The sequence below is a fragment of the Fragaria vesca genome, linkage group LG3 (assembly GCF_000184155.1).
Source record: "Fragaria vesca subsp. vesca linkage group LG3, FraVesHawaii_1.0, whole genome shotgun sequence".
In the NCBI taxonomy this organism is placed as follows: Eukaryota; Viridiplantae; Streptophyta; class Magnoliopsida; order Rosales; family Rosaceae; genus Fragaria; species Fragaria vesca.
This window is the reverse complement of record NC_020493.1, coordinates 27,654,667-27,680,593: the sequence shown is the minus strand read 5'-3', so window position 1 is coordinate 27,680,593 and position 25,927 is coordinate 27,654,667. Positions and strand designations below refer to the sequence as shown.

The 25,927-nt window shown below is 35.6% G+C and overlaps 3 protein-coding genes and 2 pseudogenes across 6 annotated transcripts; all 5 read right to left on the bottom strand.

Moving 5' to 3' along the window:
• Positions 1-153: 153 nt before the first annotated feature.
• Positions 154-3,482, bottom strand: LOC101300711 (beta-glucosidase 11-like). The gene is made up of 13 exons (XM_004296295.1): positions 3,193-3,482; positions 3,008-3,077; positions 2,749-2,807; positions 2,573-2,648; positions 2,401-2,478; positions 2,187-2,274; positions 1,601-1,856; positions 1,388-1,503; positions 1,090-1,310; positions 929-960; positions 674-776; positions 431-539; positions 154-340 (listed from the first exon to the last, which is right to left on the bottom strand). Exons 1-13 carry the CDS (start codon positions 3,376-3,378, stop codon positions 154-156), a joined length of 1,581 nt encoding a protein of 526 aa, XP_004296343.1. The 5' UTR covers positions 3,379-3,482.
• A 799-nt stretch (positions 3,483-4,281) lies between these two features.
• Positions 4,282-8,460, bottom strand: LOC101300431 (annotated as a pseudogene). Its single transcript, XR_184405.1, has 13 exons — positions 8,291-8,460; positions 8,097-8,166; positions 7,174-7,232; positions 6,552-6,627; positions 6,328-6,405; positions 6,149-6,236; positions 5,806-6,061; positions 5,572-5,687; positions 5,229-5,449; positions 5,092-5,123; positions 4,885-4,987; positions 4,688-4,796; positions 4,282-4,591 (listed from the first exon to the last, which is right to left on the bottom strand). The product of XR_184405.1 is annotated as a beta-glucosidase 12-like (transcript).
• Positions 8,461-11,064: 2,604 nt separating this feature from the next.
• On the bottom strand, positions 11,065-14,361 carry LOC101300134 (annotated as a pseudogene). Its single transcript, XR_184404.1, has 13 exons — positions 14,191-14,361; positions 14,006-14,075; positions 13,682-13,740; positions 13,478-13,553; positions 13,080-13,157; positions 12,865-12,952; positions 12,501-12,756; positions 12,282-12,397; positions 11,926-12,143; positions 11,795-11,826; positions 11,581-11,683; positions 11,366-11,474; positions 11,065-11,284 (listed from the first exon to the last, which is right to left on the bottom strand). The product of XR_184404.1 is annotated as a beta-glucosidase 12-like (transcript).
• A 760-nt stretch (positions 14,362-15,121) lies between these two features.
• On the bottom strand, positions 15,122-19,528 carry LOC101306214 (beta-glucosidase 12-like). Its single transcript, XM_004295175.1, has 13 exons — positions 19,330-19,528; positions 19,129-19,198; positions 17,829-17,887; positions 17,642-17,717; positions 17,409-17,486; positions 17,226-17,313; positions 16,786-17,041; positions 16,595-16,710; positions 16,223-16,440; positions 16,078-16,109; positions 15,883-15,985; positions 15,681-15,789; positions 15,122-15,435 (listed from the first exon to the last, which is right to left on the bottom strand). The coding sequence occupies exons 1-13, from the start codon at positions 19,504-19,506 to the stop codon at positions 15,264-15,266; spliced, it is 1,554 nt and encodes a 517-aa protein (XP_004295223.1). The 5' UTR covers positions 19,507-19,528; the 3' UTR covers positions 15,122-15,263.
• Positions 19,529-23,664: 4,136 nt separating this feature from the next.
• LOC101306506 lies at positions 23,665-25,877 on the bottom strand. Of its 2 annotated transcripts, none has more exons than XM_004295176.1 (3): positions 25,759-25,877; positions 25,549-25,626; positions 23,665-24,423 (listed from the first exon to the last, which is right to left on the bottom strand). In XM_004295176.1, exon 3 carries the CDS (start codon positions 24,377-24,379, stop codon positions 23,966-23,968), a length of 414 nt encoding a protein of 137 aa, XP_004295224.1. In that variant the 5' UTR covers positions 24,380-24,423; positions 25,549-25,626; positions 25,759-25,877; the 3' UTR covers positions 23,665-23,965. The 2 variants fall into 2 exon arrangements, with proteins under 2 accessions (XP_004295224.1, XP_004295225.1); XM_004295177.1 differs by lacking the exon at positions 25,759-25,877 and adding an exon at positions 24,981-25,229 and having other exon boundaries at positions 25,549-25,620.
• Between the last annotated feature and the right edge of the window lie 50 nt (positions 25,878-25,927).

The window sequence follows — 25,927 nt, the reverse complement described above, 5'->3', positions numbered from 1 at the left end:
TTTTTTTTTTTTTTTTTATTCGAACCTTAGATACAAATCTAAGGGTCCTGTAGTTACATTCTAATTTACAAAATTCTATTTATATGTACATGTATGTAAATATTGTTGATACAAGTCTTCATCCACTTCCCATCATAGTGATTTGTGAGATGTTTACTTTCCTGATTTTGTAGATTTCTGAAGAAAATTCTTGAACCAATTTGCTGACTTTTTAGGGTGCCTTTTGAGCCCATTTTTGAAATCCACATAGACGAGGCCGAATCTAACAGTATAACCATCAGCCCACTCAAAATTATCAAGGAATGACCATGCAAAGTATCCCTTCACCTTAACACCAGCCCTGCCCACCACAAAGAAGACACAGTCAAATTAACTAGCTAAATGAATTCACTGATGGATATTTATCAAATGGCATTTGATTGGCACTCACTTAATTGCTGCCTGAAGTTTCTGAAGATGTTGATCGTAATATTCGATTCTTTTACTATCGTCAAGAGCTTTCTCAAGCGACCATGTTGGATCATTCACCTCATCCACTCCTACAATAACATGAAACATTGATAAAGTTCTGAACATAGAGTAGTTGTAATAGCCACTACTTTTAGTTTAGTGATAATACAACACTATTACACTAATATAGAAATCACATCATCAAATGAACCTAGCTACGTACCGTTTTCAGTAATATACATAGTTGGATTATTGTACTTTTTCTTCATGTAGAGCATTAAATCTAGAAATCCTTGAGGATAGACAAGGAGCCACGATGAAGCAGCCTGCATTTATCATATCATTACTGATAATAATCATATATAAGAATTATAATGCAAACTGCAAACATTAGAGAGGACTTGATGGAAAGAAACTTATATATGCTTAATTCTATAGTAAATAATTCAAGCTAAATGATGATTAAGATAGTACATACCACTGGACCAATAGGGATACCATTCCGGTCGGCTGCCACAACATCATGTTCAAGCTTGGTTAGTGTATGTAGTCACAATAAATTAAGAAGTTATTCCGACCAAAAAAGAAGTCTATAATGAAGTTAATTATCAGCTTAGTTAAACTAAAAGTTTTACTAACATGTAGAATTAACGAGGGAGTCTGAAGTGTAGCTCGGTTGCTTAGGATCAGGTTTATTAGGTAAATCCGCTGAATAACCACCGGAGTAGTAGTTCATTCCAATGAAATCAAATGATCCTATTAGCATATGTGATTGCTCTTTAGTGAACTTGGGTAACCGATTTCCGACAAGAGATCGCATGATTTGTGGATAATCACCATGCGCTACGGGATCCATATGCCTAAGACAACAAATTTAGGATACAAGATTAGTTCTAAACAATGTGGTTACACAAGTTTAAAATAGTTGGTAACATACCATCCTAAGCTGAAATCTATTGCTCGTTGTGCAGCATCTTGGTCACGCTTTGAGTCAGAATATGGCACAAACCATCCTGTGTTTAGCACTATCCCTATCAAACCCTTCTGTTTTCCCTGTACAAAAATATGTGATGAGTTTTAAGCAATGCACATCTTAATAGTGATGATCACTTGGAAAACTTCTCGTGTGTGTTATATGTAGATGGATCACCTGAAATTTCTCTTTGTACACCTTCACAGCGGCGGCGTGAGCTAGAAGTAGGTGATGTGTCACCAAATATGGCTCTGTCCCTGAATCGCCACCGGTACATTTAGGGTTTTGCCAAGCAGAGCATCTGCCTGGTGCCATTGCCCCGGTCGCATAACCACTGACGCTGTAGGTAAGTGGCTCATTTAGTGTAGTCCAGTGCTTGACTTTATCACCAAACTCTTTGTAGCAGAGCTCTGCAAAGTCTTGGAAACGATTCCTGTACATTCCACGTATAAGCCAAAAATGAAATGCTGGTTATGACCAAAAATTAAACTACTAATTATAATAAACATCCATCATCATGATCTTTTGCAATGCTTCTCCGATTTTTCGCGACTATATTTTGAATACGTGAATGTCTCTTTTCTAACTAATGCTAAATGAACGACATTTATGAGTGCCACATGCATCACATTGTATGTCGATGTGCCACATCATTTGCCACTTAATGTGGTTTCCAGAATAGTTGTTCACTTGACATTTTTCTTACCTAGTCACTTTTGTGGGATCTGTTTTTACTTTTTGTCTTTGGGGAACAATGACTTACACAATTTGAGGGCTTAGGAAACCACCGAATTCCTCTTCTAAAGCTTGTGGCGTATCCCAATGGAAGAGTGTGACGAAGGGCTTTAGACCTGCATTCAACCATTAATATCAAGAAAATTAAAACTAGTATGTTCTTCACTTTTTGTGAATGAGGAAAAGAAGGGAGGATATGTGCAAGTTATGAATCTATATATCGATAAGCTCATGAGCACTACCATTGGCTACAAGCTCGTTGAGGAGATTCTTATAATATGTGATCCCTTCTTGGTTCACACCCCCACTTAGCTTTCCCTCTGATCAATATTATCATGATCCACATTTGTTAGTTCAGTCGAAAGAACGTAGAAAAGAGTGGTGTGTGCGTTGTAATCAATTTGATGGTCTTACTTGGTAACAACCTAGACCATGAGATTGAGAATCTGTAAGCATCCCAACCCATATCCTTAAGCATCTTCACATCTTCCTATATACAAGAATCATAAAAAAGAATAAGCATTTGATATATAACATATAATTAAGCATGTAAGAGAACCTTGTTGATGTTCCTTTACTCGATAACATACCTTGTACCGATGATATTGATCAGTAGCCACATCTCCACTGCTGTGGTCCTTTATCTTCTCTGATATATATCACCCCAAACCAGAACAGTGAAGACATTTTAGAAAGCAGAAGATCGAGAATATAATTGTCCTCATATCAGTCATGAATCTATTAATCTATCGGACACCAATCGCAATTCGCAAACCAAGCGCAAGTAACATTTGAGTTTCTATATAAGTACTATTTGTATTACAGATTCTGGCCGGAGTAAGAGATCACCTGGATACTTGTGAGCAAAGGCGTCCCATACACATGGTCCTCTACCACCTTCCTTTGCAGCCCCCTCGAACTAAAAATAGATCGAACACAGTAATATATATCAAATTTAGTTATGTATATAGCTTGACCATCGATCTCCTTCAGGTATACTCCTACATTCAGAAATCTCAAAACCTAAAAGATACCTGGTAAGCTGCGGAAGCTGTTCCGAATACGAAACCTGCCGGAAAATTGCTGCGGCTGAAGGAAGTATCATTACGTGACTTCTTTTGGGGTGATGTTTTACGGCTACTATGACTGTTTATCCCTGTACTGCTAAGAACAAGTAGGAGGCCAAAGAGAAGGGTACCTACGCCTAACCGGAGAGCCATAGTTATTTGGGATAGAGCAATTTGAAATCGATCTATGTCAAGTTGTCAACTTCGGGAATATACGTAGTAGTCCTCCGTCTATCTATATTTACGAAAATTCTTGCATGTACCAAGATACAAGTGAACCAAGTATTTATTAGAAAATCTTAATCGTTAATATTTATACTTGATTTTTTATTTAAATATTAAATAATAGGATAAATGTAATCTAACGATCTATTCATCTTAGTTTAAATACAACTTGGTGCTTTAAATCCTCACCTCTTGTACTTCAACAGAAGCGGTCAATGCTCAAGGATTTAGTTGCGAAATCTTAGAAAAGGGTCAATGGTTGTTTGAACGTCAAATAAAAACAGTCTCATCAATTCCTCGATTTGTTCATCCATATTGTCTTGTCGACACTAAACCATAATTTGGATAAGGAAAAAGTACCACATCACATAGAAAGTTTTAGATGGGGCTTTCCCTACCACGTGACGGTACATCAATTAATCCAATATGTGTTTATATCTCATTTAATTTTTTTTTTAATTAAATAGAGTATTAGATGATATTAACTCTTCTGTAACGACCGATTTAGGGCGACAAGCGTCATTCCACAATCCCGAAAAAAAGAGGGCCATCACATCTGAGAATTCATCGCCCGTCCCTCCATTTATAATATCTCATTCAAAACTTAACAATTTGTATTGTGATAACAGTATATTTTTTGTTTTCTGCTTGATAATTACATAATTGAGTGTGGAAAGAAAAAGTAAAACATAGAAACTTATCATCAAAAAGTATATATGTACGTACTTAGGCGGATAAAAAGTTTTTACTCATATAGTAAAATCATTTGCATTAATTCTGAGACTGATATGAACATTACAGATCGATGTATATATGCTATTTACATATATTTCATACACAAAGAAACGCACATAAACTGCGTATAGTCTTTTTATTGAAAGGAACAAATAGGTACATTATTACACAAAGCTTATATGTTGATTGAATCATATTATTAGGTATGGCGTGACAGATCCGGATCCAAAGTCTTGACTAGTTTCCAAGAAAATTCTTGAACCAGTGTGCGGACAGTTTAGGGTATCTCTTGAGGCCATCATTGTAATCCACATAGTTGATGCCAAACCTAACACTGTAACCCATATTCCATTCGAAGTTGTCAAACAATGACCATGCGAAATATCCCTTCACGTTAACGCCATCCCTGCTCGATCAAATTAAACAAGATAATTACTAACTATAGTAGTAGTAATACGTACTAGTAAATTAGGACAATTCATTTAGGTTAATTAGAACTTACTTGATCGCTTCATGAAGATAATGAAGATGTTGATAGTAAAAGTCGATTCGGTGAGTATCGGCTAGGGCTTCCTCAAGTGTTAATTTGGGATCGTTGTGCTCATCCCTTCCTACAATGCAAAACATGTATCATCTTTAATTAGTATAGCTTACACATGAAGTGAAAATCATATTAATTAGATTGATAATACTAATTACCATTTTCAGTGATGTAAATAAGTGGATCATTGTACTTTTCCTTCGTGTAAAGCAAAAGTTCTCGAATTCCTTCTGGATAAACATAGAGCCAATCTGAAGCAGACTGAAAAAATCATGTAGAACAAGTTAATCAGGGATTGTTATTTTAATTAAGTGTTCTATTAAACAAACTTAATTAACAAAATAAATATGTTAATGAATTCATACCTGTGGACCAATAGGAATACCATTACGCTCGGCTGCAACAACATACGTAAATGATCCAAACCTTGTTAGAAATTTAGTTGTAATTGCAATCTTAAATAATTACACTTCTGAATTAACTAGTATAATGTTCAACTCACTGGAAAGAATAGCGATAGCATCTGTAAGGTAGCTAGGGTTTGCAGCATTCTTGAGTTCAGGTGCGTAAGTAGCATAGTTAGCGGTGTAGTAATTCAATCCTAGAAAATCAAATGAACCTTTTAACATCTCGGATTGCTCTTTCGTGAACTCCGGTAACCGATCTCCGACAAGAGATCTCATGCTGTGCGGATATTCACCATATGTTAAGGGATCCATATACCTACAAAATCAGTTGCAATCAAGAATCCAAATGCTAGTTAGCCAATTAGCCCTAATAATGGAAGCTGAGATTAGGAAAATTAATTTCCACAAAACCACAAACTTAAATTGATCGGTGCATACCATCCAAACATAAAATCCAATGCTCGTAGAGCAGCTTCTTTATCGTGCTTGGCATCAGAAAAGGGCACAAACCAGTGGGAAAGTATTGTTATCCCTATCACACCTTTCTGCTCAGCCTGCATATGTAAATATATTTGAGTAAGTTTTAGTACACTTACAAATATTTTCCACATGAAAAAGAAAATAAGACATTGCAAATACGTTTATGAAGAATCGGTATTTGCACATATATACCTGATACTTCTCTTTGTATGACTTTACGGCGGCTGCGTGAGCTAGAAGCTGGTAGTGTGAGGCCAAATATGGCTCTGTTCCTGAATCTCCACCGGTGCAATTCAGGTTTTGCCAATCAGAACATCGGCACGGTGCAAACGTCCCGATTACATAACCACCACGGGCGTAGCTCCATGGCTCGTTTAATGTGATCCAGTCCTTAACTCTATCACCAAATTCCTTAAAGCATAGCTCTGCGTAGTCTTGGAAATGATCTCTACAAAACAAGAAAGAAATATAATCTGATAAAAACCTTAGGTACAAATTTACATTAGTTAAAGACTTATAAGATATTGTCACTTACACAATTTGAGGGCTTAAGAATCCACCGTATGCATCTTCTAAAGCTTGAGGAAGATCCCAATGGAAGAGGGTGACAAAGGGTTTTAGACCTGCAATATTAATCAACAATATCAGTATATAGAAATTGCATTGTAAGAAATTCTTAGTGAATATACTGATCGATCAGATTATAACTACTACCATTGGCTAGAAGCTCGTTGATGAGGTTGTTATAGTATTTGATTCCTTCCTTATTCACACCCCCACTTAGCGTTCCATCTGAGCAAATTTTTGAAAGAAGACAACAATGTTCGTTTCAATATTATAGTCAAGAAAAACAATATTCAATATATCAATTCAATGGAATAACCAATTAAAAGTGACACTGGAATGATATTTGTACGTAGTCGATTTGATCATCTTACTTGGTAACAATCTAGACCACGAGATGGAGAATCTGTAAGCATCAAAACCCATATCTTTCATGATGCCAACATCCTCCTGTAAAACACAATACAATCAGAAAACAACAATCAAATAGCGTTCAACTGGTCATTTCCATTGCTCACTAAGAAACTCTTGGTTGTCATTTAAAATACTATAATCATTTAATCTCAAAAATAAATGATTATGCATATATACAAATATTCGTGTATGTTTGTTTGTTGGGACTAAATGAGACAATACTAAATAAGGAGTCCAGTTTAATTAGTACTGTGTTTGGTGTCATTGGGTACTAAAATAAATAATCTTACGTAACACTTTGTTTTCATTTTGGCCTCCTTAAGTGGTGTTATTGTGGGTACTCAAATATATCATCCTTAGATAGCACTATTCTTAATTTTAAGCTAAAAAACCAAGTAAACTATCATATAATCTCATGCAACATCAAACATGAGTTAATATTAGTACAACTTAAAACACCCCACATAAGTCTAGGACAGTCTTAAAAAATAAAGAGGTGTAATGTAATCTCAAGTACCAAATGTGCACATAAGGTTTTAGCTAGTCACTAGTAGAAGTTTCTGCATTTCTTATACGATGTACCTTGTAGCGGTGATATGCATCAATAGCGACATCTCCATTGCTGCCGTCCTTTATCTTATCTGGCCATTAAAACATAAAGTACTTGAACATGAATAACGATGAGCAAAATTAATAGAAAAAAAAAATTTCAGATATGCATACTCATGGTAGAATCATGAATTATTGAAAAGTAAACGCAGAACATGTAAAATGAAGCAATAAACTCTTTGGAGACTACATTGTGATAAATTTGATTGATGGAGAATGACTGAATGAAGCTACAACAATTACATATAAGACTTAGACTATAGAATAACATGAATACTCGTGTGACTTAATTTTTATAACCTAAAATATAGTTAACAATTCAAATTAATTAAGGTACTTTTGTTTTAATTTGTTGTTATATATTGTTAATTTCTTATTTAGGATTTATGATACTTACACAAGACAAGGAAAGAGACATGCATATATGTGAAAACTAATATACGTGTGAAATTGTTCTTTTTTGAGATCGGAATTGACAACAGTGTTCCCTTCTCAAAAATTGAAATTGACAATTAAGCAATTACGAAGCTCTCCAAAGGTCGACAAAATGCCTCCTAGCTTGCAATTTGTAAACATTCACAGCCGTGTTATATATTGTCACCAACATTGACAAGTGACTATACGTGAACATATATATGCATGTCTTTCAAACAACTTAATTATATGGAAGATGTTTAGACACATGTACTCCTCGTATTAAAAATGGCAGATGCCTCAAATTTGGCCAACTTCTAAAGTTCTCGTACTCAAAAAATGTTTCAACGTGATTAACATTTCTAAGAGAGGCTTCGATGGTCTATCTTATATGAGTCTCATCGATAATGAAGCATGTTCAATCTCTCTAAAATGCAAAGACAAATCACATATGAGAAAGTAGGGGAAGAATGGAAGGAGACCTGGAAATGTGTGAGTGTATGTGTCCCATATGCTTGGTCCTCTTCCATCTTCTTTTGCAGCACCTTCGTACTACAATTCAAGCACCAATTGATGAATAAACACAAAATTATACATTAAAATGAATTATGCTTAAGTGACATCTCTTGCAGGATTCAGAACCTTCAAAGAACAAGCCAATGCTAGCTAGTGGTACCTGGTAAGCCGAAGAAGCTGTCCCGAATATGAAACCTGCCGGAAAGGTGCTCCGGTTGATGGCAGTAACATCGTAATGGCTAGGGGAGGTAGCTATACTAGTTGCCAATCCATAGCTAAAAACAAGTAAGATTACAAAGTTGAGAGTGCCTTGAAATGCCATAACTGATCGACTATATTTTCTGGCTCTTTTCGTGACCCTTTATATAGAGGGGATACGTGACATTAATTAGAGATAAACATGAAAGACATGGTCGGCCAAGACTTTCACAGTCACATGTTTCATTTCAAAGGCATTGGTCGTACGTTAACGTTCAAGATAAACTCTGCATATGGCATGAGCCATGAGGTCAAGAAATTTGAATACCAAGTACGTACAACTAAACAGTGTGGGTAGTTAACGTATACAATACCATGCAATATTAATTAATTAGCTTTTTAGATCTCCTGAACTATTATCCAAAGTGCTTAACTAAAAAAGAAACTTATTGTAAATTTGATGTGTGCCGCGGAATCAGTTGATCGATTTTATATAGTTTTGTAATGGTAATATCAAGGTTTGAAATCTCGTTAGGCGCTCTCAGTTAGGACAGAGAGCAGGCTTAGAGCGTCTAGAAGTTGCCTAGACGGGCTAAGCGGTCTTGTTTTAGAATACTGCATATAGCCAGAGTTTAAAAACGCACTAGGCGTTAGCTACGTGGGCGTATAATTGGCTTCAAGCGCCTAAACGATCCGTCTAGGCAGGCTGACCGGCCTTGTTTAGAACATTGGGTGATATGAACGCAATAGGAGCTCTACCTCTTGTATATATAGTAGATCGCTTATTAAAAGATTGGGATCTATGTTGGTATAAAGTATAAACCACAAAACCACAAAGGATTTCAAATGAATCCGATCCTCGATCGATGCAATTCATACATGAGAAATGTCCATTTTTTCCCTTATTCATGGATCATTTGTACGTACACACTAAGAAATGCATGTATATATGGAAGTGATACGGAGACTGTTTGGTGGGATGGACTTGAATACGTCTTATCACTATGATCCAAATTTTGTAAGCCTATCTTGCAACGTTAGGCTATCTGATTATGATGGATTGATGGATATATCATATATACATGACTAGGATTCGGCATGATCACGGACTTGATCGACCAAGTTCAATTAATCAATATTCGGACGTACTATGTATGTATATATACAGTAGATGCTACTAGAACATCCCAGAAATGTTCTAACCTATATACAGTAGATGCTACTAGCTAGAACAACCCAAAAATGTTCTAACTTGGAATGAAATTAAGAGTACGTGGCGGAATTGATTTCTCACATAATTATAATATTTCCAAATTATCCAATTCTGAAGATTGCAAACATTATAGCTTCTTTTCTTGTAGGGGTGTTTTAGTAATCAAACTAGTTTTAATTCCAATTCTATATGATAAGTAAACAACATCAATCGTAATTAGTTTTATTCAATGTTTGATTCCTTATGGTAAATAAACAGTAAAATGAAATGAAATATTCACATACCGATTCTTGTTGATACCGATTCATAATAATTTTCATTTAAAGTTAGTAAACGTGTCCTAAATGTATTCTAATTAAGAGTACTGGAAAATGAAAACTCATCCATCTTATCTAACAATTTGAAAACTGAGGGCACGGGAGAGTTCCTTAAGTACGACGACCTTTATAAACTTGCGGTGAGAATTGCCTGCATTTTCGATAAACCAAAACGAAAAGTCATCGAGTGATTCACGTCAATATATGTTTATCTTCTGAGTTTCTGTATCTGATGCTGTTAGAGACTTACAGCCATGCATATAGATTCATTTTCAGCAGCAACTTTTCAAAGTAAACGTGTTTTATATAAATTTCTTTTGGTTGACCTAGCTGGTGTGTATTTCAGGCACTGCGTATGTATATGTGGTCAATTTTGATGGTTAGACCACCGTGATATTAGGCCTAATCCGCAATCCTAGAATTATCGACTTGAAGAGCCAACTTTTCTTTTTTCGATAACAAAACTACAAGTGAAAACTCTAATATAAGATTAAGAAAATCAAACAAAGAAAGTTCATTCTGCCAACCAGTAATCTAGAGTTGAGTGAGCAATATTCGCAATTGCATCCGCTAGAAAGCCTCAAGAATAAACATTGAGGATATATGAGTGGAAGGATAGACGGTTAAATTTTACTTTTGTACTAGTACAAGCCGAGTTACGTGTTCTCTAAGTCTTCATTCATGGACCGTTTGGATTTGGCTCTCCTTTTCTTTTGAAAGGCTAGGAGGTTACATTACTAGTTTATATTCCATTCCGATCGCAAAAGGAGCGCAATTCCATTTCCTAGTTGTAATCTATTGTAGAGTGAAGATTCTTGTTCTCCATTTTTTTTTTTCCTTTTTCTCTTCTCTGATCTTCTTTTTGAAGGTCTCCCACTCTCCTTCTCGATCAATTAGAGACTATTTCTTTGAATGGATTATCACATTCCCCTTAGAAATGTTATTCCCGTGCTTAGTGATTTGTTGTTTCAAGTTTGGTGAATGTACGTGAAGAGAAACAGTGAATGTGTCTGAAACAGAGTAATGATATAAAGGAAAAACAATGCATACGAAACAGAGCAAACGAATTTCTTATTAGATTTGTGACTTTAAGTAACTCGTAGTTAAGAAATATGATTTACTCAACAGAAGTTTATATTTCCTCTACACATAAAATAGACCTTATTGATCAAGAAACAAATGGAAAAACAGAGAGACAAATGATCTTCATTGCAAATGACATGTTTTACTACATATCCGTGGCCAAAAATTTCTTTACGTTTTCTTCAGAAAACCTTTGAACCAGTGTGCAGAAAGTTTTGGGTGCCTAGTCTGCCCATTTTTGTAATCTACATAGTTGATTCCAAATCGGACTGTATAACCAGAATTCCATTCAAAATTGTCTAGCAGTGACCATGCAAAGTATCCTTTCACATTCACACCATCCCTACAAACCAGAAGAGTTGTAAGTGAAATGATAAACCTAATATATGTATATATATGTAATCTGGATCTGTTAAGGACTCACTTGATTGCTCTTTGAAGGTAATACAGGTGGCGATAGTAGTAGTCGATTCTCTGCGTGTCGTTAAGGGCTTCTTCAAGTGATAATTGCGGATCATTGTACTCATCAATACCTACATTATTCACACAATGTGTTATATTGATAGCAGTTATGTAGTTAACTGCAGTTCAAAACTATGGGAAACATTGATGATGCAATTGAGCATCAAATATAGTTACCATTCTCAGTAATGTATATGAGTGGATCATTATATTTTGTCTTTGTGTAGAGCAAAAGATCTCGAATTCCTCTTGGATAAACGTATAGCCAGTCTGAAGCAGCCTGCACGAATCACATTTGAAGAGGATATATGATGTACGCAATAAATTATGAGTTAAATATGATCTTAACAAATTATATGACTAGAAAGCAAGAATAAAATGTGATGCATACCTTTGGTCCAATGGGAATTCCATTAAGCACAGCTGCCACAATATACAGTCAAAATCAAATACTAAATATTTGTAAGAAACTAATTATTTAAGTGGTGGCAGAACAGAAATGTTTGAACTTGTAGTACTAACATGAAAGAGAAGCACGAGCATCTGTTAAGTAGCTTGCATTGACAGAATTATGTTGAGGTGCATAGGCTGCATAATTAGCTGTGTAATAATTCAATCCCAGAAAATCAAATGATCCAATTAACAATTTGGACTGCTCCTTTGTGAATTTTGGTAATCGGTTTCCAACTAGAGACCTCATGCTGTGTGGATAATCTCCATTTGTCAAGGGATCCATAAACCTGCAAAGCATGGAAATTCTAAGCCTATATGAACTTAAGAATACTTATGTATAGTAAGAGGCCAACAATTATTATAGTCATCTGTGGACTAATCGATCGCGATTTAGCAATGATATAAGAGTGTTTACTAATCCTTACCATCCAAGCATGTAATCTAGAGCTCTTAGTGCAGCATTTTTATGGTGCTTTGCCTCCGAAACCGGCACATACCAATTTGAAACTAGAGTAATCCCTATCAATCCCTTTTGAGATGACTGCACAGTTTCGACATTGTTTTGATTAATTAGAAGTTTAGAACCACCTGGGAAAAGAAAACATATATAGAGACTAAAATAAACAACAAGAACTAGCTAGGACCTGATATTTTTGCCTGTATAATTTTACTGCAGCTGCATGAGCAAGGAGCTGGTGGTGTGCTACCAAATATGGTTCAGTACCGGAATCCCCACCGGTGCAGTTTAGCTGTTGCCAATCAGAACAGCGTCCTGGTGCCAAAATTGCCGCTGCATAACCACCAGCACTATAACTATATGGCTCATTAAACGTGATCCAGTGCTTTACCCTGTCACCAAATTCCTTGTAACAAAGCTCTGCGTAGTCCCTAAAATGATTGCTGTATGTATAAAACGTTTTGAGGATTAAAAATCAATGGCATATTTGCTGATCATTTGATCAATACATTTAGATTTGAGTAGTGATATTCGATGACTAAGATACTTACACAATGTGAGGGCTTAAAAAACCGCCATACTCATCTTCTAAAGTTTGGGGAAGATCCCAGTGGAAGAGGGTCACAAATGGTTTTATGCCTGCACAACAAGAGTTTTTGAGTAATAGAAAAATGGTAATCAATTAATTGTTGTTTATTTTTGTTGTTTCATTCATTTGATATAGTTGATATTGATAAGATGTAAGATTAAGGTGTATATATATGACCATTGCGTAGGAGTTCATTGATGAGATTGTTGTAGTATTTGACTCCTTTCTTGTTCACTCCCCCACTTAGCTTTCCATCTAAGAATAAGAAAAAGGAAGATGTAAATTAACAACAAACAAATAATTTAATCAATAATTAGAGAGGAAAAGGTTCAGATATATATTCTCTTGGCCATGAAGCTGGACCCAAATTTTTCAATCAAAAAAAAAAAAAAGGACCCAAATTCAACTTGGTTCAACTGTGACATATTGCTTATTTATTTAATTTTTTCCCTTTTCAAAATAAAAACCAGTCAATCCCAGACAAACACAACCCAAGCTACAGTCCAGTCAAGAGAGACAATCCAAGCTACTTGAAAGCAGACTAAACAGTCTCCATTTCTGATTAATCAACTTACTTGGTAACAATCTGGACCATGAGATAGAGAACCGATATGCATCCAACCCCATGTTCTTCATAATCCCTACATCTTCCTAGAATCAAATATCACAAGAACAAAATATATTGTAAGGTCGATCTTGGCCATGCATGTAAAAGCTATATTATTTATTTTTCGGAAAAAAAGAAAAATGTAATCAATGTGATCTACAATAATGAGAACCTTATAGCGGTGATATTCATCATTAGCTACATCTCCATTGCTACCGTCCTTAATCTTGTCTGCAATATATAAACATGAGCCTCAATTATTTAGAAATGGTTCTCAGCAAATAGACAAGATATATTTAACTACATTATCTGCCCAGCTAAAGAAAAGCCCGCATCGGTTTCAGCAGATGGAGGATAAGATTTTACTAGTTTAGATTCTTGCAAACCCAGATGCCAGAGCCATCCATATATACAAATGCTCAAGTTGTTTAAGACTGTTCTTCTGCAATAAGTAAAGAAAGACGAGCTGAGAATCAACAGCTAGTTAGATTTGAACCTGGATATCTGTGGGTATAGGTATCCCATATGCTTGGTCCCCTGCCACCATCTTGAGCAGCACCTTCATACTGAAACTCACACACATGAACATGATGATGTTAAGTTTCATGATGAAGTTTTAACGATGATTGAAAGCTCAGATTACGTATGCATTTTAATTTACTCCGAGCTAGCTAGACTGACCTGGTAAGATGATGAAGCTGTCCCAAATATGAAACCTGCTGGGAAACTAGTCCTGTTGAGGAAAGCGGTGTCATAATGAGCAGGGGGTGTATCACTGGCTTTACCATTTCTCAATCCAAAGCCAAGAAGCAGAAGCACTATGGCTGGAAGCAAAGACCCCTGGATTTTCATTACTGGGGTTTTATAAAGTTGGCTCTAGCTATATGCTTGGGATGGCTTTATATAGAGGGAATCGAAGAGGTCGACATGGATAAGTGGCTTAGTCTGTAGATGGCTAGTAGTTTTTCCAATATTGCAGAGTCAAGAGAGTGACACACTATATGACTACACACATATAGAGGCTAATAATTTCATATTAATCATGCATATCATTATTTGAAGGTAGAATAATGATCAGATCGATCACTTTCCTTGGAGTGTGTCCAAAGTCCAAAGTCAAAATTCACAAAACTACTAGAAGCGGCATGCACTAGAAAGTGACAATACATAGTTGCCGGAAGTGAACCAGTCTGGTGCGCTCGGCAAGTGGCTCCGGCGGCCAAGATGATGGCATGTGGAGGAGTGCATGGAGAGGAAATGCCACAGTACGTTCTACCAATCGGAAAGAAGACTGTTACACTTTGGTGAAATTGAGTGAACAGAATGTTGCTGACCCGTGACTAAAAGCTAGCTTAACACCTGTAGGCCATTATCTGACTAACCATGCATGCAAACTAATCGGTAATTTACAGAAGCTACTTAATTATCCTAATTAACAAATTAATTCCAATAATATCTCAAAAAACATATCTATCGAGAAGCAGATGTTCCAGTGTTGTGGATAGATTCGCAAAACAAGCTAGTTAATTTTATTTTTAGTTGATGTTTGACTAGATGAGTCTCTTACAATTATTCAGCATCTATAATCACTCGGGGTTAGAATATTTATGTCATCCCAAGTGACTTTATTATAACAAATAAAACCAGCGTGAGGTTGAGCCTCCCATACAGTATTCAAGAACATAATTATTCATCTAGACTAAATCCATGTCTCTACATTACGAATAACGGCCGGGCACTCGGACTTAATGAAATCAGTAATTCTTGAGGAAGTTTTTGAACCAGTGTGCTGAGAGCTTTGGGTGCCTTTTGTTTCCGTTCTTGTAATCCACGTAGTTGATACCGAACCGCACTGTGTAACCCGAAGCCCACTCGAAGTTGTCTAGCAATGACCATGCAAAGTAGCCCTTCACTTTCACACCATCCCTGTACGTTGAAATTGAAATGAGTTCATACTTGTACTTAAACTATGAACAGTTGTATTTACCTAGATATAAACAATAGTGTTCACTCATTTATTATCTATCTGATCAAGAGATTCATACTCGATCACCGTTAAATTTACATTTAAGGGATGAAAACAAAACATCTATATTTAACAATATCAGCTAGATTACCAAAACTTATTAACAAGGTCGACGATTAGTTACCCGTCTATATTTCTCACTTACTCGATTGCTTTTTGAAGGTAATAGAGATGGCGAAAGTAATAGTCAACTCTCTGATTGTCAAACAAGGCTTCCTCAAGTGATAATTTCGGATCATTGAACTCATCGATGCCTGCATCACAGAAAATGTAGTTTTTTTGTTTAGCATAATACTTTATATATGTTTACTGTAAATATCATGGCTAAAAAACCACCACTAACTTACCATTCTCAGTAATGTAAATAAGAGGATCATTATACTTCGTCTTTGTGTAGAGTAAAAGGTCTCTAAGTCCTTTTGGATAAACATATAGCCATGATGAAGCAGCCTGAATATAATCATGGAGATTTTTACGAGTTACGGATCGATATATGTTACTTCAGAACAAGTAAATTAAAGACTAACTCTATGCTCAAGTACCTGTGGACCAATCGGGACGCCATTGAGCGCAACTGCATGCAACCACAAATTAACATGAATATATATCTTCATCAAAACCTAACTGTTCTAAAAGAAACTGAAGAAAAATTGTAATTGCTAGCTCTGGAATTGATCGGTAACTTACATGATTGAGTAGAACGAGCGTCTGTCACGTAGCTTGCATTCAAAGAATTGTTCTGAGGTGTATAACTTGCATAGTAAGTAGTATAGTAATTCAGTCCAAGAAAATCAAATGATCCGATTAGCAACTTGGATTGTTCTTTTGTGAATTTCGGTAATCGGTTTCCGACGAGAGATCGCATGCTGTGTGGATAGTCTCCGTTTGTCAAAGGATCCATGAACCTACATTGCAGGAATTCAAAGTTGATATATATCTGAACATTTCTGAACTTTAAAATTGTTTACTTGTTAAGCTAGAAATGAACGGCAAAGTGATGAAGGTTATAACAGAGAATTGAATTGATGTAGTTATAATTGCATACTTGTTGATACTCACCATCCAAACATAAAATCCAGAGTTCGTAAGGCGGCATTTTTGTGGTGCGTTGCGTCTGAAATTGGAATGAACCAGTGAGACACTATGGTAATTCCTATAACTCCCTTCTGATATGCCTGCAGATTTTCAATATTTAGTTAGAACCACACTATAAATAAACTAAATCATACAAGACCCAGCTATATATTAACCTGATATTTCTGCCTGTACAACTTTACAGCAGCTGCATGAGAAAGGAGTAGGTTGTGTGCCACCAAATAGGGTTCAGTACTCGAATCCCCTCCCGTGCAGTTTAGCTGCTGCCAAGCAGAACACCTTCCCGGTGCCAACGAACCGAGGGCATAACCACCATTGCTGTATGTCCATGGCTCATTCAACGTGATCCAGTACTTCACCCGATCACCAAATTCTTTGAAACACAGTTCCGAAAAGTCCCGAAAATGGTTGCTGTATACACATACAGCATACATGACATATGTAATGGTATTTCAATTCATAAAAAAAAAATATATATATCATAGTAGTATTTCGTAACTACTAAGCATCGAAACGATCAACGTATACAACAAAGCCTCTATAAATGAATAAAGTTGGGACCGTAGAAAATTTTAAGATAAAACTTTTCACTTACACAATGTTAGGGCTTAAGAAACCGCCATATTCGTCTTCTAAAGTTTGGGGAAGATCCCAGTGAAAGAGGGTCACATATGGCTGTAGACCTATATTATCATGAGTAATGGAGTTAATATATAATTGATTACTTAAGTGATGAAGCTAAGTTGGATGAGAGGCAATAAAGATTAAGTTGTATAACCTTTGCTTAGGAGTTCATTGATGAGATTGTTGTAGTACTTGACTCCTTCTTTGTTCACTCCCCCACTTAGCTTTCCATCTATGCATATTTCATAGTGATCGATCAAAGAAAATTAAGTTAGGTCCCATATTAAGTAGTGTAGTCCCATCATGGAAACAAGGGCCAGGTTACTTTGAACACAAGCAACTAAAAGAATTGTTGTTTAGAGATTAGAATCATCAGCAACTTATTACTTGGTAACAGTCTTGACCATGAGATAGAGAACCTATAAGCATCCAGATTCATATCCTTCATAATCCTCACATCTTCCTACAATCATAGTACACAATAACGAAAGGCAAATTATTCCCATTTTCTTGCTCGTCTAGCTTCTACTAACAAGCTGGGCACCAAATATTATAAACTATTGCTAAACAAAACCTTATAGCGGTGATATTGATCATTAGCTACATCTCCATTGCTTCCATCCGTGATCCTTTCTGCAATTAGCCATAGAACATATCAAATTGTTTAGATAATTTCATAGACCTCCTTCTCGACAATCAATTAGATTGTTTAGTAAGTAAGATCAAGACAAGTTAAGTTTGACATGTAGCATAACGACTAATGAGAAAAAAAAAGGAGACTTTTCCTAACTCATGATAATATAGGTCAAATGAAATGTTTATCATTTCTACTCTTCTATTGGTTTTATTTGCAAGTGCAAGTATATAGATGGACGGTTCATACTGAAATTTTCGGACATATAATATTTTTGTATGTCTTATTCGTTTGTCTTCATCACTTCATACAAATATTTCCTTCATGAGCTAGCAGTGTTATACATAAAACAAAGAGACGTTTTGTTGTTATTGTCACCTATCATTTAATTTTCTCCATACACAAAAGAATGACTTCGTTCTCATGACTCACAACTCTTATATGTCAACATGATCATCAGAAACACTGGATCGAGTATGAACCAGAATGGGAGAAAAAACAAACTATTATATTTGTGAAATCTTCTTCGATTCCGACTAGAGGTTTTGTGTGGAGCTAGCTTGAGAAAGACTTCAAATTTCCTTGTCGAATAAATACGAAATTTCATACATACGAAATTTCACTGCAGTTGTTTAACAATGTATTTTCGTCTTTGACTAAAATGATTCCGTCATTAATTAATATAAATGGCACACCTAACAAACTGCATTAGTTTAATTATATATATATAAACTGGCCACAGTTTAATTTTGGCTTCAAACCGATAGAGATTGAAAACAGACATTAATTAACTTGATAAATTATGTATCACGAGGAAACGGCTATATTGAGTTGGGCAAATTAAGAAAGAGAGCACAGCAGTTGAATATGTGAAATGATTTCTGAGAATGAAGAGGGAGGAAAAAGAAGGGCCGTTTGTAATAATCCTTTGAATGTGTTTTGAATCATGTAGCTTTTGCCTTGTGTGTTCATGCCACAATCTTCTGTCTTGCATAGTAACGATTTAATGAATGATTTGATCAGGAATGTACTGTAAACTAACAACTGCTTTAGCTCGATTAGCAGTACTAATCAGTAGACTAAATGTTTTCGAATTCGAAATATTCGAATTTGATATTAGTTCTCTCATGTTTATCAACAAAAAGAAAATATATTCATCAAGAAATTTAACCATTCCATTCTAATTTCTAAGCAAGTAATCATGTCAAATACTAGTAGAGGGGGAAGAGAGTCTAAGCACCTGGATGTTCGTGGGTGTAGGTATCCCATATGCTTGGTCCTCTACCACCTTCTTTAGCAGCACCTTCATACTGAAATTGTGCAAACATATATGTAAATACATTTCATTAACACTAAAAATGTCTGACCTGTAAACTTGCAGAAACACAGATTGAAGGGTAGGTAAACATTTTAACCCAACCGATCGAGGTGAATCACTTACCTGATAAGCCGCTGAAGCTGTCCCAAATACGAAACCTTCAGGGAAACTAGTCCTGTTGAGGAAAGCAGTGTCATAGATAGGAGTCCTACTGGGTGAAAGAGCTTCACTGTTTGTCAATCTAAAGCCTGCAACAAGTAGAAGCACTATGCCTAGAAACAAAAATCTTTGCATTGCCATAACTGGTCTCTGGTGATATATCCAATGCAAGTTTGTTCTCTGTAGGGGGGTTTATATAGAAGGAAGTAGTACACAGGGAGCCAGAAAAAATGCATAACTTAAATTTGTAATTTATTTGGAGATATGGATAAATACAAATATTATTTTGATTATGTGGAGGATGAATGAGGCTTAAATTTGTGACATCAATCCTATATGTAATCCCATATACAGTTGTATATAAAAATATTTGGATAATTCTACTATGTAGCACTGCATAGTATGCAGTCAAGCATTTAGCTACATGTAATTTCATTTAAAAATAGAAGTGTATTTACAACCACAAGATCAACTTAAAGAAAAAGTGAGATTTGCATTCTCAACCATTCAAACTGTGCTGCATGGCATACCGTGCTGCACAGCAGCCATACCTAAAATATTTAAGTTCAATTCACGTATAATATATCTTGCCAAATCATACTATTACATTACCAATTTTTTATTTTTGTATCTCCTTACATATTTTAAGGGGTGAATTAATAACCAAGTGAAGAATTTTCCGTATAATATAATATAATATATCATACCTAAGATAGTTTACATTATTTTCATTTGAAAAGAACAAAAAACACAGCTTATTTAGATACAATTATTGCCAAACGTTTTTCATACTTAGATACATTTATTGCCAAACAAAATTGTTTCAAAATCATATACACGTAGCTGTTTTGTTTTATTCGTTCTGTTAGGTAAGACGTCAGGTTTTTTCAAATTCGGTTCTTGAAATGGTTGTTGTCTTGTTGATAGAAAAGGTTACTATATATGTTAATGATCTTTTCTTTTATAGCCATGCATGAAGTCCCAACATGAATCTACTTTGAAATTTACTCAAAACACACCTCGTCTAATGGCATCTCTCTCACTCACGATCGAAGCAGAGGTGACAGACTTTCATCCATTGCAACCATCTTGGACCCGTAATTAAGTCTTAATTTGTGCGTAGAATTAAGATAGTTTTGCTGCTTCTTAAATTATGCTATAAAACAAAGGAAATTGCGAGTATAGTAACCTCGTGACTTGGATGGATTCAGCACCAATTGTTTAAGGGATATTTGGAACTAGCAATGCCTGCTTGAAACTTGTGGCAGATCCACGAACAAATACAAAGTAATAATGATTGAGGAAGACAAGACGGTCCCCTTGCAGCGTAGTTGATAACTGGATGGTGCTATATGCAACATCTGATGGCTCGTGGGTTCGACTAGCATCAAATTCATTGAGGAAGACAACGGGAAAGTGTCTCTTTGTGAGGTCGTGAAAGGTACAACGGTGTAAGAAGTTAACCTCAAAGAAAGATCATCATGATCTCGATCGAGCTTCGAATTCTTGATCGAATTTTCAGAGAAAATTAAGAAAATTGCTCTGTATACGAGTTGTACACGTTCGAATAAACCACTCTGTAAAAATCCTTCACTAATGCATCGATCTTCATCATAATAACTGGTCTTTCTTTAGAGCATATAGGATGGTGACGCTAAAGAAAATGAGCTAATCATGTTCAAAGAAGAAAACAAAGAATGTAACCAAAAAAAAGAAGAAAACAAAGAATGTTCAATCAAGCAGATGTATTAGATTCAACTCAAAATCATTCTTCAGAGTTCAGGGTCTTTTTTCTTCGAGAGGCCAAAGGGAAGACGTGTTTTAAACTTCAAAGACCACCAGAGTATAAACAAATATATCCGCATTACTGGCTAGCTGTAGCTTATGCATGCCAAAATTCTTCAGGTTAATCTAAAATTTAAGTTCATTTATGGTTAGGCTGTAGCTGTAGCAGTGTAGCTAGTTATGCATATTTAAATTTTGTTGAGGACCTAAATGAAGATCAGCTATTACAAATCTAAAAAGAATGAGAATTGTATAATGTTGATTATTCTTCGCTGATACAAATATATTAAGAACGAGAACTATTTCCACAGTCCACACCGACTTGTTTAACACATGTAAAAGAAATCTAGATTGGCGTAGATATGGTGCATAAGATTGATCGAACACGACGCCTATGCTATATGCTCAGGTTGAATATTCCAATACATATGCTTAGCCTCATCTTGATGCTTGAGAAATTGCATATATATAAACATGAAAGTAGCTGTTGAGGTCCATCTGCGATTCATATCAACGACAAAGTCATATTTGATTGCAGAAAATCCATGGAGATGACAAAAACCACTAAAGTGATATATTCGTCCTCGTGTTTGTCTCAGTAATCTTTACACATCTTATCATATTCAAGTAACGTGGTTCATGAGGAACAATAAACAAAGACGACAGTTTGACTGATCAGATCGGTATGAACCACCAAGTTTAGAAATTATTCTAACTACTCAAAGAAATCATGAAAACTGGTTTTTCATCATCCAAAATAATCAGACACAAAACAGAAGTATCAACCAAGCTTGAATGAGAAACATAAATTCAGTAGTACTCGATGGCTCTCTTTTCTGTGCAAACGATTTCACATCAGGAATGCAGCACTGCCATCTTCAGCAATAACTATTAGTACCATTGTTGAAATATCAATCACCTTTCTTTTCGTGTTTATACTAGAAATATCAAAGTTCTTCATTTTGTCTTCAACAATATCAACCACTACCATGAACCCACATCTGATGCATATAAAGGGCCAAAGACATTTACGCTTTCCCTCCATTTGCTAAGTTAAAATGTCATTACATCACAACAATAGCTCAAATGAGTAGTTGTCATTACATTCTATTACCAACTCAGTACAAGTACAGAGTGGACATAGAAATTCTATATAGGAGCACTTCTGTAATGTATTTACCTTTCCAGGTCTGAGTAGCCATGAATATCAATACTCAGAAACCAACCATTTGAGATTCTGAAAATAAACATTTAGTTTCCTACCTAAAAAGTTGACTCTTAGTCTCTTATAACATGCAGAACCATTTGCCACAAAATCCAAGCATTCATCATATCAGCCCAAATCCTATTCATGATCCAATGTTAATACTCAGGCTAGCAGCTCTTGAGGCCTCAAGCATCTCAATTTATATAAAATTAAGTCATACCTAACTGAGTGAAACAAAGTCCTTTAGATAAGAATTGTAAAGTCAAATGTGATCTATCATGTACTTTTTAGCATAACCTTTAAATATAATAGCAACATAGAGAACTAGGGCCCTGTATGTTGTTAGCCTAAGAAGAAAGAAGAAACTCAAGAAACTCTCAAAAATCCCCCTCCCCCCTCGAGGCTCACCAAGGCCCATGCATCCCTAAGCTTCAGTTCACCTTTCAAGAAGTGAATTAATTTTTCTTTTAAGGTAAAATACACTATTTTCTTGCCTGAGAGTCTGAGACTCTTTATGAATAAATTTTTCCTATATAATGACAAAAAAAAAAAAAAAAAAAAATCCTATATAGAACAGGGTAATACAGCTATCTGGACAAAGCTTCTGAAGCTAGCAAATATAGAAAGCATGTGAGTTCTATGGAGCCTCCTAAGTAAATGAAGTTTCCACTATTTTAAAGGTCTTTAAAGCTTAATATCTTCACCCTAGATTATCAAAAAGACATAAAAGAAGTAATATAGTGTATGTGTGTCTGTGTTTATGAACACGCCATTTCAGGCATTCATGTGTTTGAGGAGTCTAGTTTGGGGACAGAACAAACAGTCAACGATACAAGGTGAGCAATGAAGCGGAATGAAACAAGCTACTGATATTGCAAGAGTTCAGTTCTCAATCCAGCAATCAAAAGCCAGTTACGGGAGACAATAGAAGATTACATTATAAAAGCAAATCAGATAAGAAGATGACCTTAAACAAATGCCTTGATAAAGTTGTGAGAGAGAAGCAAAGATATTTTTAACAACGAAGAAAAGTTAAAGATGGTGGAAATCAACCTATTTAATTATATATATATATATTGTAATTAGAATGTTGAATATTGTAGACTTCTAAACTAGAAACATCCTTATTGTGTATATACACAGCTACTAAGAGTTAAGAACATCCAAATGGAGAATAATTCTACATCACAGTAACCCTAACCTCTCTACTTTAAGCATGACATCGATGCCACATCTGCTTAGAATTGTTACTCATACAGACAATAATGCATAACCTAACAGTTATCTAAATACTAGCAAACGAGATAGAAGACAATCTGAGAGACAGAAACTGCTTAAATATGTTCTGCAAATTATACAAGACAAGACAAAGAAATCAGATAGTCAAAATTTAAAATATCAGAGCACTTGGAAAAACTACATCCATCAGAATGCATTCCGAATTTCACAAATAAATCAAAAACGAATCAGGAACGAAATTACCAAAGAAAGAACAATTAACCAGGAAAAAAGAAGACAAAACTAGAGATTTACTAGGTCTCGCTTCATGTCACGTGATTGCTCTGGCAATGTAGAAACCAGAAACCAGCGCAATGCGCAACCACGCCCTTACTTGCATTCAACCCCAGCTTCAGCAGCTCGACGGGGTTTATTTTTCCGCCTGCTCCCATTATGCCGAAATCCATTAGATTTAGTTGAGTCATCTGTACTTGATCGTGTTCCATTACCGTTTTCCTCCTTCACTGAATCTGACTTCTCCTTGGCCTGTGAGTTCCGCTTCCTCTTCTTTCCATTCTCTGCTGCAGTGGGGATTTTTATTTCTTTGCTTGTGATACCAGCTTTTGCATTCTCAATGTCATCTGATTCTACTTTTTCTACTTCTTCTTCATCAATTTCATCCTTTAAAGGCTTTAATGGTCTTCCTCTTCTCTTTTGTGCGGGTATTTTCTCTTCCTCGCCGCTTCCAGGATCATCATGATTGGTGACAGTTAACCTCTTTCCCTTTCCCCTACCTCTCCCCATATCTCAAAACTCCACAGAAGAAAAGTTCACGCAACAGAAGATTTCTGCTACAAAGAAAACACAAAAGATGTGATCTTCACAAATGTTTATGTACTAAACAAAGGAATTTGTGTATTATTCATCAAACAACACAGCTAGTATAATATTAACATGTGGTAGCTTTTCAAAACATATTTAGATTGCATTACAGATTCTTAGGTTGCATATCAACCAACAAAAGGAGCTAGACAGTGGGATAAAAATAGAGGAAGAATCAGAAGCTGCTTCAAATAAATGCTCCTTCGCATAGCCAAATTAATGGCTACAAGCTAAGCATCCACTACTTCCCCCAAGTAATGAACTATAAAATGCTAAGAAAACTGACGGTTTTCACGTGCTAAAACGTCTAAGAATTCAAAATAGAATATGTTTAAGTTCCCTTTAACGTTATCAAGTAAAGCCATTTGTTTGTCAAGGACTTGCCAAAACACATTCAAATAGTCGTAAAATTTCACAATATGCACTCAAGAACCAAAGACAAAGCATCCTATGAGAAGTTTATCATGCAGTACTTCAATTATCATTTGAAGCAAAGGAAAGTCACAACTCTAGGCCACTTTACCCTGTTGTTTAGACTTCCAATGGTATTCTCAACTTGATAACTCCAAGAAGTAATAGCCTCAGTTGGTAAGAAATATATTTCTGAAAAACCTCAAGCACCTCAATATGACAAGACAGAAAAGTGCTTCTGTGATTTCATCCATATCCGATCTTGCATGTCTGGAATCGGATTCAAGATATGAACTATGAACACAAAGATTCATACTTTCCGCCCAATCAACTTGAAATCCTTGTGGGTTTACTCGTTAGACTTGGAAACCACATCGGAACTAATCACAAACTTTGGAAACATGTAAAATGAAAGCAAGAAACTTTACTGTCCAGAAACCACATAACTACAAACCCAACAGAAACAGAAAGATTGAACTTCCAAAACAAACACAAAATCTCCAAAAACAAATACAAGCAAGATCCACCAAACACAACCAGCATGAACAGCATACATGATGAACTCAATATCACAATATCACGATAAGCTTCAACCTCATGAACATCACAAAGCAAATAAAATAGACGCATATTCCAATCCACAAAACATTAAAGAAGAATAGAGAGATATAGACACTGACCTTATATGAAATAAAGTGTTTGCTGCATCTTCAACAAGATACCCAACACTTTGAATCCGTTAGAGAAGTCATAGCAGACTTAGAAATGACCAGAAACGATGTGGGTTTTGGCTCAGTCAGTAGATTTGTACAGTTAGAGAGCTATAAAAGAAAAAATAAATGAAACCATCAAAAACTATGATCTAAAGGGGAAGAAGAAATATAGGGTACCCAGATCAGCAAACTTTGAGATTCGAAGAGATTAAGGATTGGCATGTGAGTGGCAGAGACCAAGAAACTGGCCCAAACTGAAACACAGAGAGAGAGAAGTGAAGAGAGAAGAGAAGAGAGTTTTAAAGAGATATTTGTTGATTGGTTGTGTAGTCTGCGACTCTGTAAA

Coding starts and splice junctions, on each gene's coding strand:
- LOC101300711 (XM_004296295.1), bottom strand. CDS start 3,378: ATGGCTCTCCGGTTAGGCGTAGGTACCCTTCTCTTTGGCCTCCTACTT. Junction 1,311..1,387: donor ATAGATTTCAGCTTAGGATG/GTATGTTACCAA, acceptor TTGTTGTCTTAG/GCATATGGATCCCGTAGCGC. Junction 540..673: donor TATGTATATTACTGAAAACG/GTACGTAGCTAG, acceptor ATGTTATTGTAG/GAGTGGATGAGGTGAATGAT.
- LOC101306506 (XM_004295176.1), bottom strand. CDS start 24,379: ATGGGGAGAGGTAGGGGAAAGGGAAAGAGGTTAACTGTCACCAATCAT.
- LOC101306214 (XM_004295175.1), bottom strand. CDS start 19,506: ATGGCAATGCAAAGATTTTTGTTTCTAGGCATAGTGCTTCTACTTGTT. Junction 19,199..19,329: donor CAGCTTCAGCGGCTTATCAG/GTAAGTGATTCA, acceptor GCACAATTTCAG/TATGAAGGTGCTGCTAAAGA. Junction 17,888..19,128: donor CTACACCCACGAACATCCAG/GTGCTTAGACTC, acceptor GGCTAATTGCAG/AAAGGATCACGGATGGAAGC.